This window comes from Propithecus coquereli, unplaced genomic scaffold (assembly GCF_000956105.1).
Source record: "Propithecus coquereli isolate 6110/MARCELLA unplaced genomic scaffold, Pcoq_1.0 Scaffold73, whole genome shotgun sequence".
Taxonomy (NCBI): Eukaryota; Metazoa; Chordata; class Mammalia; order Primates; family Indriidae; genus Propithecus; species Propithecus coquereli.
Window position 1 is genome coordinate 2,864,585 of NW_012153396.1, and position 14,313 is coordinate 2,878,897.

The window sequence follows — 14,313 nt, forward strand, 5'->3', positions numbered from 1 at the left end:
CCTTTCTGTATTCGTAATTTTCTTTTCTAACATAAGAAACCTAGCTTGAGATTTTTTTTTCCTTTCAGCACTTTAAACGGGTTGAACATGTTCCCTTGTCTTCTAGCCTTAATCGTTTATGGTAAAAAGCCTGCCATTATTTATATTGTTGCTCCCAGGTATATATCATGCCTTTTTTCTTTGGCTACTTTCAAGGTTTTGTCTTTGTCACTGGTTTTCAACAGTTTTGACTTTGATTGGGCTAGATGTTGTTTTCTTTGTATTTAATCTACCTAGGATTTGCTGATCCTGGCTCAGAAATCCAATGGTTTTCACTAAATTGGGGAAATATTTGGTTACTATTTTTATAACTTCTTGGGTGCCTCGTTGTATTCTCTCCTCAGACTCCAACTACATGTATGCTTGATAACCCAAAATTCTATCACAGATGACTGAGACCCTTCTTTGTTTTTTCTTTTTCTTTTTTCTCTCTGTTCTTCAGTTTACATGATTTCAGTTGATCTGTCTTCAAATTGATTGACCTTTTCTTCTGCCACCTTCAATCTACTTTTAAGCCCATCCAGTGAATTTTTAATTTCAGATAATGTATTTTTCAATTCTAGAATCTCTATTTGATTCATTTTAGGTTTTCATTTTTCTGATGAAATTTTTCATGTGTTTATTCATTGTGATCATATCTTTTATTTAAGTCATTAGGCACATTATAGCTTCTTTAGAGCTATAATATATGCTAATTTCTACAATTAGGTCTTCTCAGGGTTGTTTTTTGATTCCTTTTTCTCTTAACTGTGGATCCCATTTATCTGCTTTTTCTCATATCTACTAATTTTTGATTGTATAATGGACATTATAAAGGATACATTGCAGAAACTCTGAATTCTTTTTCTTCCTCTGATTAAATTACTGAGTGATCGCTGTTGCCTTGTGTAAGATTGGTTTTACATTTGTTAAGGTCAGGTGTGTTTTGATTTTGCCCTTAGTCCTAAGGCAGATCCCTTTTTCCTAAAACATACTCTTTAATCTCAACTTAAGGTCTTTTTGAGTTTTCAGTGGAAAGCCTGAGATGCTTTTTAAGCCTAACTTGGTAGGAATCAAATTCTAAACTGTCTCCCCTCTTGAGCAGCAGCTGGAATCTCTGCTGAGGTCTTTCACCCTTCCAGCTGTTGCTTTCCATTGGAATCCTTGGAGTCTCCCCTTCATGTATATAGTTTGGGGGGTTAGCCATGGATTTGAGAAAAACTTATATGCATTTTTTAGGCTTCCTCCTTCCCCTGTGGTTCTAATTTCTGGGATTTCTCTTCTCAGTTCCTTGATACGTTAAGCCAAAAGACTGTGGCTTTTCTAATTGAATTCTGGTCACCCTGTACCAAGTGGACTGGCACATGCCTTCAGGGGAAAAAGCACATAAACACATATCTCACCCAGTGTGGTTCTCTTCTTTCAAGATCAGTCTGCACCCGCCACCGCTCCTCGCCAGTTTCTGCCTACTTTAAGTCAGTCTTTATGTAAGACCACTTAAGATCAGCATTAATTTTCACTTATGCCTTCACTATGTTTTTAAGTGTTTTTCTATAGTTTATAACTGTTATCTGCCAGAAAATTAATCTGATACAAACATATCTACATATCTACCATTATTAGAACCAGAATTCTTTGATTAAAGTTTTATTTTATTTAGTAAATACTGATTACTTAATAAATATCTTTTCATTTTGAATGAAATATGATTTCATTTTTTAGAAAAGGTTGTATTATATGTGCATGAATAGTAAATGTTTGTCGAATTAGTCACTGCAAAAGAAATGCTGAACCCTGAGCCCAGAATTTACGTGTACCAATAGTTTATATGCTAATTTCAAATGCTCCAATTTATTTATTTTTAATATATGTTTTGAGGGCCAGGCGCCATGGCTCAAGGCTGTAATCCCAGCTACTCAGTAGGCTGAAGCAGGAGGATTGCTGGAGCCCAGGAGTTCAAGGCTACAGTAAGCTATGATCATGCCACTGCATTCCAGCCTGGATGACAGAGCGAGACCCCATTTTTTTTTTTGAAAAAAAAAAAATCTATTTGTGTGTTTATTTGGAGAAATAGAGCAGAATTTGAAAACTGTGTATGGCAGTATTTCAATATTTTAAAAAATTGTTTCCAAAAAATTCTCTTTACAGACTTACAACAGCTGTGCCAGACTCTGCTTAAACCAAGAAACAGTATGTCTAGCAAGCACTGCTATGAAGACTGAAAATTGTGTGGCCAAAGTAAGTAATATTACTAATCAGTATATATCACGTCATAACAGTGCTATCTCTTTAGGCATCTTTACTTAATATTAAAGACTTACAGGATTATAGATTTAAGAAAATAATACAGGCTGGGCATGGTGGCTCATGCCTGTAATCCCAGCACTTTAGGAGGCCAAGGTAGGAGGATTGCTTGAGCACAGGTCAGGAGTTATCTGGTGAGGGCTTCCTCTCTGCTTCGTAGATTGTGCCTTCTTACTGCATGCCCACATGATGGAAAGAACTAGCTAGCTCTCTGGGGCCTTGTTTTTAAGGGCACTAATCCCATTGATGAGGGCTCTGCTTAAATAAAATTTAAGAAATTTTATTTCTTAAAACATGCAGTAGTCTCTGGGCCTACTTTGTCACCTGAAAATGTATCATACAAAATATAACCACTTCAACGATCCATATAAGAAATGTCAGAATTTATTTAAAATTGTGGTTTAAAAAGGTAGAGTTCATCAGTTAAGTGTCTCTTACATACAGATGTCTTAATAATTTCCTACAAAATGTCAGTATAATATATTTTTTCTCAGTCATTTTTCTCACAGCTGGCAAGTGCTAATTAACCCTATTTCATATCCAGCATTTGTATATAGAAACAGAGGTATGATTACTTGGGTCTTTAAAAATAATCTCATAAAAATAAAAAATAAAACTACTCTTCCTCCTTTTTGGCCATGCTGCTCTCAGTTTCATCACAAGTGGGTATCTTCTGGCTAAACAAGGTAAAATCTTAGCATGAGCACCAATCCAAGGACAGGGTGACGATTTTAATGAGTTTCATTGAGAGCTGGCCAAGTGAGCATCTGTTCCTTTTGTTTTCTCTATACTTTGTAAGCCAGGATCTCTAAAGCTGCATAGTTAGGTTGGTGTGTGTCTCTATGCTATGGGGTTTGTCTGTTTGTTTTTTTTTCCTCCCACCTTCTACTTTAGTAGTACACGGTTAGAAATCTTCTGGCATCTGGCATAATGATACAATTTCTTTCATGTTCTTGGGTAAGGAAATAAGTTTGCTCATTGCTGCCCATCAGTGTGTTTCATTTGCTCCCAGATGGTGACCCTCTCATTCTTGCTTATTTTAACATTATTCTGACATCTATGTCCTTTCTTTGTCCCCTTAAATACTCTAATTTAATAATAATTTCTGTTATTTCCTGTTGGAACCTAACTAACTTCCTGGTTCCTTTTATTGGCCCATGTCCTGTCTTCTGATTCATTGCTTCAGATTTGAACCAAATAATCAGTTGATCCATAGCAAATAAAAACATGTAGTTGAAAAAATTTCTTTATGGCTGGGCGCAGTGGCTCACGCCTGTAATCCTAGCACTCTGGGAGGCCGAGGCGGGAGGATCGCTCGAGGTCAGGAGTTCGAGACCAGCCAGAGCAAGAGCGAGACCCCGTCTCTACTAAAAAATAGAAAGAAATTAGCTGGACAACTAAAAATATATAGAAAAAATTAGCCGGGCATGGTGCTGCATGCCTGTAGTCCCAGCTACTGGGGAGGCTGAGGCAGAAGGATCACTTGAGCCCAGGAGTTTGAGGTTGCTGTGAGCTAGGCAACAAAAGCGAGACTCTGTCTCCAAAAAAAAAAAAAAAAATTCTTTATTGCAGCAGCCTCCGGTAAAGTACTCAGAGCATGAGACCAGTGAAAGAGTTTTCTCTTTTTTATTTACATGTGTTATGTGTGTCTCATGATTCTGTAATGTTTCTGTTGGCCTCATTTATTGCTTGACCTTTGAATGGAATAACTTGCTATTATTTTTGTAGGTCTACAAATTTGTCCCTGTTTCCTGATCTTCACCTTTAGCCCTTAACCGAATAGTTTCATCTGCTGCATTGATACGGCTGAAATGTTTTCTGAACTTGGTACAAGTATCTATTGTTGATTCAGATTGTCCTGCAATGTAGCCTGAATGTCCAACTGTTTCCATGTGAGAACAACTGTAATATAGTGGTATCAACCATTTTTGTCCTCTAGTTGAAAGCAACTAAATTCTGATAAGAGTAACTTTGGTGGGAGATACTAATTATAATCCAAAACATTATTGAATACTGTTCATATGAGTTTTAGAGAAAACATTAATAACAGTTATTTCCCTAAAAGCAGCAATGTTATGTTCAGACCCCTACAGTACCTTGTATGTGATGCTTCTTTGCCAGAAATATCTTAGTCTTATAATAGGTCTATAAAAAGAGTACTCATTATGATTCTTTTTAGAATAAAAGGAAACAAAGGTATAAATAAGACAAACTACGGCTGCCTTAGGTTGCCTATCCTAGGTCTTTTGAATGTTTAACTTGAAGGAAGAGGCCTAAGAAAAAATTTAAAAATAAAAATGGGGAAGGGGTCAGTTTATCAGTATAACTTAATCCAAATAATATTTCAAAACATTAAAATGTCTTTTATTTTTTTTTCAAAATCTTTTCTCCTGATTATAGCCCTGTAGTTCACAAGATTTGTGTTTGGAAGATTAAGAGCTCTGTATTTATTATAGCTTTAAAAGGACAGTCATTATTAACTGTCAATTTAGTCTTTAAAATCCATAATCGCATTGTACCTAATAATCAACCTTCATGATGGTTTTTAATTGCTAAAGAAAGCTAACTGGAAAACTGAAGAGCATTAATTTTCTATGTTATCTTTTCATTGACTTTAGTGAAATATTACTGACAATTTTGGTTTTAGGCTTTTCCCTACTTTACCCTTACCTATACCCACAAACATATACACAAACACATAGAGTTAAAATTGAGTTATTAGAATACATCTATCTAGATTTCTGGCCCTGATGGGAGAAGTTTTGCTTCTTTATGTTTGGAAAATAAATCCCTTCAGTAGTCCTTTGTAGATGTTCTGTATTTTAGTTGTTGTTGTTTGTTGTTATTGTTTTTTACTTGAGTCTAATAATCTGTTTGAAACTGACTGAGACAGAAAAATGTGATGTTCCTTCCTTCTCACTCCAGATTTTGATAGAAGACTTGTTTTATTTATTTCCAAAATTATATCCGCAGGAAACAAGCTGTTTAAATTCAGATTATGCTGAAGCAAAATGGTCCTGGTATGAGAAGCAACGTGCTGTTTTACGAGCACAGAGTCCCTTTTCTCATAACTGATTGATAGTAAATATTTTCCTGAAGAATTATTGCTAACCATGAACAGTGCAACTGTTTCACTTTTTTTCTGTGCTACTTGCTGTACCAGCCATTGTCGGTAATTAAGATCTACAATTCACAATGCAGACGTTTGCACTTCCTCTGGGTCTGCGCTATTTATAAGGCATTTCAGCTGTTCAGAGTTTCTTTTGAGTTTTAAACTACGTGTTAACAGGCTTCTTTAATATTACTGTTCCACAAGTAGCATGTCAGATGGTCCGTTCTTCCCACAAGCGCCTTTGTCAGGTCTAAACATTAGCTTTGTAAAGAACATACTAAGATTTTACCATATCATCGAGGCCAATGTAGTTGGAAAAACTTCAGAATATAACATGTTACAAATTAGGCTTACTCCTGTTTCAAAAAGGCAGAAATGAAGTTCAGAAGTAATATATGTTTTAAAGTCTTTAAATATTCGTATGAGTTTAATGTGTTAATTGGACATTGAACTCACACAGGTTCTGAGAAATACACAGTAAAGTGACTTTCCCAAGGTCACTTTGGTATTAGTAAGAGAAGCAAGGGCCCCTCATATAGGCAAGAGTTTGTATATTTGTCAAATTAAGGATGTAAGAATACATTTTCCCTAGAGGTACATGCTATTTAAGAATACAGATGTGGGGCACCAAAAGGGATCAGATTGACTGCACATTTGTTGTGTAATCAGGTTTAGGAACCCTGAGCATATGCCACTGGTGAGGAATAGTATAAGCAGGAATATAAAATTGGTAAAATTCAAACCATTTTCAACCAAGAAGAGAGTTAATTAAAAAAAGAAGTCCAAACCCCAGCCCAGAATCTTCATGAATTAATACCTTGGAATAAGAGTAAGTGCTTGTGCAGTCTCCTCGCTACCCTCATTCATTGTTAAGCATACAGGAAAAAGACACAAGAAACAGAAAACTGTCATCAACATGTGTTTAAAACTTTGCCCCAAATGGGGATCAGATTGGCTGTTTTTAGGCCTGAAGTCCAACTGCATTTATTGTGCACACTGGCCACCAGCATCTTCCAGCAGAGCAGATCTGTAGAGAAAGGCAGGGCACAAGTTTCAGTGCTAATTTTTGATGGCCCTTGCATATAGATAGAGCTTATAACAAAGCCATTCCAAGGCAGTTTTATTGGACAAAACCTAAAACTTTCTGTAGTTCTTTTGAACTACAGTGTTTCTGTAAACTCTTCCTCAATGAACTCTTTATGAACCTTTTTTTTAGATAGCAGCAGCGGTTCAGCTGTTAGGAACCACTGATATATCTGACTGAGGCGCTTCAAGATGCTAGAACCTATTCACATTTTCTATCTAGCCAGGGAGCTAATAAGATCAAGTTTGTCTTTGTGGATTGATCAAGATTAGCATGAGATGAGCCCAGTCAGTGTCTTCCTCAGTGAAAAAGGAAAGGTTAGGGGAAAATGGGGGGAAAGGAGAAAGTTCTTCATCAAGAATGACTGCAGTATTGCCTGCTGATGCATGTCAGATCACCCGCACAGAGAGATCACATGGCTTCTCCAAAAGTCAAACGATCAATTCGCCTCGTTTTGGCTCTGTACTTAATGCACAAACAGTGCGATCTGCGGGGCTGTAATTGCATTGTTAGGGCCAAGGAACAAGCCTGTGCCTTTTCAGCAGACAGCTGGCAGGGAGAGAGGCATGTTGTTAGGAAAGAGAGAGGCAAGGCAAATAAAATTACTGCTAACGCTCAGAGATCGGCAGGAGTCCTACTTGCCTAATCTTACCGGTGGGAGCAAGCGGCTGTTGTAATCCAATTATAGCAGCATAAGCAATTTGTTAGACACTCCGCATAATGTAACAATTTCCCAATAAACTCTGACTTGTAATAACGTCGGCAAGAGTCCGCATAAATCTGCCCGAATGGTGGGGGCTGGAGCATTCGGCTGGGGGCTTGTAATTGGCGCCATCAGCACGTTTTGCGGAGTGCAGTATGGTGCAGTCTTTTAGTGCAGGAATTTTAAGGAGAAAAGCATGGCACACGTTTCTTAGGGGAAAAAAAAGTGGCCATTAAAAGGGGAGCAGCAAGAAGGGCATACTCTTGCCTTCACATTACCTAGGAATCTTAGTGTAGAAAGAAAACAGGAGGAAGCCATGTTTCCTCCTAATACTAAAGTGGAGAGGTAGAGCCAATAGTGTATGGATTAGTTAAATTCTTTTATTTAAAAGGCATCAGTTTCTATTATTTATACCCTCCTTTTCAGCCCCCTAAAATGCTGTTCACGCAACATTTAGCTAATATTTTTTACAAAATGTCCATAGCCAAGCAAGCCTAGAAATACCGAATTTAAATCTGTTCTCTTTTGGAGTTTAGCATTTTCTTTACAACATGAAAATATATTTTCTTTGTGCCCAGGACAGTTCTTTAAATATATTATCTCATTGAATATCAAACCTTTCTGCAGAGTTCTGCCTTCTGCTTTAAGAAACCATTAGTTACTGAAAGGTTTAAATCCCAGCTTGTTCGCTTAGCCGGCTTTACTGTGCTGATTATTTTCTAATTCTCAAATATATTATGAATATCTATGGTATTAGGATTAATAATCTTATTGAAAACTTACATTTTATAAGAATATAGTCTTATTTAAAATTATACCTGTTATAATCATTATAGAGATAATTTTCATTCCCAAGTATAAAATTTTAGAAAAATATTTGTGGTTGTATGGAGCAAAAGAGAACTACCCTTCTTTACTGATTAGTCTTTGTAGTCATAGAATAGGGTTTCTTATTTGTACAAAGTATAGGAGATAAAGAGTCCTTATAGATTTAATGGACAGATTTTCATGCTATTAAGTGTGTATTAAATGTTGCCTATTTTCTTATGCCAACCCAACCTAAGTTGTTGTCAAAATCAAGCTTCTGAAATAAGAACAGGATTCTTTAAAATATCCTGTTGCTGTGGGTATTATCACAATAAATATTTACTTTCCGTATAAACATTTCCTTCTACCGAAGCAAATGCTGCCTTGTTTGACTGGAGCTACATCAATAAACTGCAGTGCGTCTAATAAAGCCACTCAGTGTCTGGGTTTAACTAATGGCTGATTTTCATGGCTTTGACAGTGAGCTGTGTGCGTTATTTTCTCCTGATATTGTAAAAATAATGAGAGCAAATTAGAACAATCAGTTTACACAGATAGCTCCTGATTGGAGGCGATGAGCAATATGGCAGCAGGTAATCCATCTTCGGGCTCCTGTCACATTAACTTCAGCAGTGTGAAAAGATCAGGTGGGGTAAGCAGGGATCCTGCCCAATCGGAACACTGAAATTAATGAGAAGAGCCTTGTTCTGTGATCAACCTTTTAATTAGCAAGACTAGAAATGGAGGGAGTGATGAAGGCAGCACCACAGCTGCACAGTGCCGGGCACAACTTCTGAAAAGAGAAAGAAAAAAATGTGGGTTTTATATTAATATTACCTTTTTCTTACTGTATACAGGCATTTTGTTTCCATTCCAGAGCTGGTTTACAGACTTAAAAAATACTACCTACCTTCCAAAGTAATGTCAAAAACATTGTTGATGTAGTAATAATCTACAGACTATAATTCTATTAGGAGTCATTTAGGATTTTGATTACCAGCGTACTTTCTTTGGCATTGCACCCCGGGTTTTTAAGTTTTTATTTTCTAAAAATCAGGTAACCAGAGGAGTTAAATTTTAAAAAGTTCTGCTTTGTCAACTGCTCCCCACCTCATAACTGCAATTTAGAGTTTTCCTTGCAAGTAACATGAGAGTTTTCTAGTTTGGAGCACTTCTGTCGCTTTGAGTTATTCAAAAGAGGAGGAAAATCCAGGCAATAAACTATGGCATATCTAAATTGTATTCCTTTCCTGTTTCTGTTTATTAGGAAATTCGCTGTTTTGTTTTTGTATTTCCTATGCGATTGACTTCTCAATGTTAGGGCTGTGTTATTTCAGTTTATGTAATTGAGAACTGAATATCAATCCAGTATGGTGTTTATAAGAGGAAGAGGAAAAAATCTATGCAGTAACTGAGACTAAAGGCTGATTCATCCATTTAAAGCTCAGATATATGAAAATTATAACCTTGTTAATCACCCCTGTAATATTGGGGGAAAATGGCGTAAGGCTGTGGAAGACATTAATGAGCTAAATTTTCTAAACCAAATCAGCTCCTGTTTTCTAGACCTTTTTTAGAAAGCTTTAACTTTGGGAAACTATATGAGGCCATCAGGATTTGCAGTATTTTAGTCTTTATATATTAAGCTTTGTGGCTTACTATAAAAGTAAGTAATGATGTAAGCTATGTAAATTAATTTAGGTATCTTCCAAAGATAGATAATTTTTTTCTTGATATTAACAGTTAATTAACTTAGGTATTTACTCATTAATGCATAAAAGCTGGTTATCTGGTACCCATCTGAGTACAGAATTAGTAGGAAAGAGCCTAAAGTATAGTATGAAATGTTTAGGTTAGGTATAAAGTGATCTTTTTTCATTATAGTTAATAGGACTTTCAAAATAATATTTATACCTAATGTAGATTATACATAATTCTCTAGCCTTACAGCTCGATACGCATTTATAGAAACTTAAGTCCCTAATATTAAGCCTCTATGCAAAACTCATAAAAGAAAAGCATCTCACTTCCTCCTAGTAACATCTCCTTATCCTGTCCCCCCCAAAAAAATTCAGGATTCTATTAGAACAGAAATCTGATTTTTGTTTTGTTTTGAGAGCATGAGCTTTTCCTGAAAACATTCATTTAGATTTGTACGTATCAGTATTTTAGAATCAGTGACATAATACCAAATAGTATTTAGGACTCCCTCCAGACAACTCTTTAATAGACTGGCTACTGTGCATATTAATATTTTAAAGCCCACTTGTTATTATTTTGTAAGATGCTTTTCTATATTCCTTAATCTAAAAGAGAGATCTCTATTCTTAAAAATTTTATGGATTTTTGTGGATTTTCATTGGTATAAACATTCTTCTCTCTCTAGTTTGACAGTTTCAGAAGACTGGGCTCATAAGCTCTCATGAATAAATATGTTCTTAGTCATATGGTATAAAAAGATCACTTAAAAAGCTTGTGAAACCCGAGCCCTCCTTTTGAACCTCTCACTACCCATGAGCTCAGGATTCGTACATGTAAAATTTTATTCTTGTGTCGTGACTTCAGCTTATGAGGCAAATGAACTATGAATTTAAATGACTCTTCTACTCTGTACCAAGTTTCTGTGAAAATAAAATTGTATCTGTCCCTTTTTTCTAAAAGGGAAGTTCCATCTGACTTAGTGTTCTTGTCAATATCTGTTCCCATTTGTTAGAGTTCTTTTCCAGAAAGATGTTTCTTAAGATTAGCTTAACATAAACATCCTGAGTTTTGCTTTGTTTTATTTTTTTGTTTGTTTGTTTTGGTTTTTTTGAGACGGAGTCTTGCTGTGTTGCCCAGGCTGGTCTTGAACTCCTCGGCTTAGGTGATCCTCTAGCCTCAACCTTCCCAATAGTTGGGATGAGAGGCATGGGCTGCTACTCCCAGCTAGACGTCCCATTTTTTGAGGACATCTTTTTTACTAGTAATCATTTTTTATACTAGTAATCTCAAAGATGTCCAGCTGGCCAAATGGCCAAGAAACTCCCTTTTAATTTCCTTACAGAGCTAAAGTTACTAATCCCAAAGCTACTAATCCCAACAGGGTTCACCTTAGAGAAATTCTCCTTAGTCTAGTCTGTAGAGGTTACCCAGTACACCTTTATTTACAGTTCTTATGCATACAACCAGAGGAATCTCTAAAGGTTATTATAATCCTTTCTCAGTGTTCTTCGCTCCTCTACTACCTCCCATTTTTAGTTTTAGGATATGTTCCCATATAAAGATTGAAAGATGTCCATTTTCTTTCTCATGTATGTATCCAAGATGGAAGACCTTTGTCTTTTTTTCTTTTTCTAGTTTTCTGCTACTTACAAGTTTGTGGAGAAAAGATAATACATTAATATTTATTGAACCACTTTGTCCAGGCATCTTGGGCTAGCTATGTGTTAATCTGTTTCAATCCTCATGCTAACCTGATGGACACTACCCCTATCTTACCTGAAGCTTAGAAAAGTTAAATGTTTTCCCAAGTTGTCACATCTTTAAGTTGTAAGTCAACTTTTGAACGTTGATCTGACTTAAGAGGCTTTGCTCAGCAGACTGCCTTTCAAATGGTATTTGGAGGTGTCATGTACCTCTCCTACCGGGGTGCTTGGTTCTCCATTACATAGCACCTATAGCTTTTCTCCATTTGATTTCTATAGCACTGTAAAAAAAAAAAAATTTCTTATAGATTCTACTGTAGCTTGTAATCTGTAGCACTTTTGACATCTAACAAATGTTATTTCCTCATGTTCCCCCTACTCCCACCCCTTGCTGCTTGTAATATATTTTATTCAGGCTCAATTGAGCCAAGTAGTGTATTCAGAAACTTAACTGTCTCATTTCTGGGTTACCTAGTCAATAATTCTATGTAGCTTTCAAATGCCTACTCAATAATAATTACCTACCTTATGAACATAGTATACAGGTCTTTTTCTTTTTTCTTTTTTTTTTTTTTGAGACAGAGTCTTGCTGTGTTGCCCAGGCTAGAGTACAGTGGTGTCATCATAGCTACTACAACCTCAGATTCCTGGGCTTAAGCGATCCTCCTGCCTCAGCCTCCCAAGTAGCTGTGACCACAGGCGCACACCACCATGCCCGGCTGATTTTTTTCTGTTTTTACTAGAGACGGGGTCTCACTCTTGTTCTTGCTCAGGCTGGTCTCGAACTCCTGACCTCAAGCGATCCTACGGCCTCGGCCTCCCAGAGTGCTAGGATTACAGGTGTGAGCCACTGCACCCAACTTTATACAGGTCTTTAAAGGATTTAAGATGAGTTCATGAGTTACATTATTCTGCATATCAAATGAGCGAAATAGTATTGAACACCCGAATCAAGATGGTTACTCATACCTTGGTAATGGTTTTAGAGGTTGTTTTGGAGTACACATCTTGTCCTGTTGTCTGTGTCAGGATTTGCAGTATAAATATGCATTGACAGTCTTTTCATACCAAAAAATTTATTTTTCCTACTTAAGCTTTGGTATTAATTTTGTCAATTAAAAAAAATGTCTCTGGCCGGGCACGGTGGCTCACGCCTGTAATCCTAGCTCTCTGGGAGGCCGAGGCAGGCGGATTGTTTGAGCTCAGGAGTTCGAAACCAGCCTGAGCAAGAGCGAGACCCCGTCTCTACTAAAAATACAAAGAAATTAATCAGACAACTAAAACTATATAGAAAAGCACATGCCTGTAGTCCCAGCTACTCGGGAGGCTGAGGCAGGAGGATCGCTTGAGCCCAGGAGTTTGAGGTTGCTGTGAGCTAGGATGACACCATGGCACTCACTCTAGCCCAGGCAACACAGTGAGACTCTGTCTCAAAAAAAAAAAAAAAATGTCTCTTAAGGCTTCAAAGCCCAGGTCTGTCTAATTATACTTTAGTAAGTATTTTTATATTTCTATTCATGCTTCTAGAAGGTTTGGTGATTGTGAAGACATGATGAGAGGGTATCCGAATTTAGTTGGACTTTGAAATCCTCTGTGCCAAAGAGGAGTCTTAGGACAAGGATGAGTGATTAGAAGAAAAGGTTCATGAAAAGCAAATGAAAACAAAAAAGCAAACAAACATGACTGTTATTGTGTGTGTGTGTGTAACTCTCCGGATATTCTCTAATGGAAAGGATAGAAATCTTTGATAGTTAAGGGTGGCATAAATTTCCTGCACAGACTTATAAAAGTATGTAAGAAGTACTTGCTCACATGGATAGCCAAGACCATGACAAACAGGAACATTAAAATATTTCTAGAAGAATTAATATAAATTTAAATATGTTTTATACCTCAAGGATCACCTCTCTAACTTTTAATCGACATTTTCTAGGAATATATAAGAGCGTACGAAATTTAATTATACAGATTTTTTTTTTTTTTAATGTGAGAGCAAGCCAAAAGGGAAATAGAGAAAACTATGCTTAAAAAGAAATGGTTCCTACAGTGTTAACTATGGAGTCTGTAGCGTGACTCTGTAATGGAATATCATGGTGGGGGGTATAATACTGTAAATAAGATGAATATGCCACTTGTGGATTAATGGGCAACCTAAAGAGTGGCTTTATTTACATCTATGTGTGAGGTTCATTTTCAGTTTGTATATTTTCTCTTATTCTTATGATTGAAGTACTTACAAACCTGACAGTTTAATTAGGGAACTTTTTTAAAAAATCAGTGTCCTTGAATCTTGCTTAATATTTATTTTTTATAGGATTAATATAGTGTCATTTTAGACTGTAAAATAGGTTGAAGGAATTTTCTTTAACCTTTTCTCTGGATAATAAGGAAAAGAGATGGTTTCTGAAATATATTAAGTCCATAAAATACAGCTTTTTAAAAATTTGCTTATGAACGATAAAGGGTAAATAAAGACATCACAGATACCCAGATTACAGTAGATTCCATTTGCAGTGATAGTTTTATGAATATGGTATGCTTTTCAAAGCTTTGGGTACCGAGTAATGTAAAGTTGAATACATCTAGCCTGGGGCACTACAGGAGCCACCATCTAAACATTATAATATAATAACATGCAATAAGTGTAAGTACTAAGCAGGAGTTTTTATATAATTAATTTTTAAGTCAGCTGCTTAGGCTACTGTTGATTGCAGCTTAATACTATTAATATTATTTAGTGCTCTTGCAACTTTAAAAGTTTGATATTTAGATTGTTAGATACTCCCTGCTTTCCCTCAATTGAAAATGTATGGCCGGGCACGGTGGCTCACACCTGTAATCCTAGCACTCTGGGAGGCCGAGGCAGGCGGATTGTTTGAGC

At 36.4% G+C, this 14,313-nt stretch overlaps 1 protein-coding gene across 1 annotated transcript in view; it reads left to right on the forward strand.

The window, feature by feature from the left end:
• The window catches only part of BTRC (beta-transducin repeat containing E3 ubiquitin protein ligase), a 183,292-nt gene that overhangs the window by 101,056 nt on the left and 67,923 nt on the right, over positions 1 to 14,313 (forward strand). Inside the window, exon 3 of the mRNA XM_012661758.1 lies at positions 2,167 to 2,256. Within this exon, the coding sequence (XP_012517212.1) occupies positions 2,167 to 2,256 (90 nt within the window). The remainder of the gene's footprint in view (positions 1 to 2,166; positions 2,257 to 14,313) is intronic.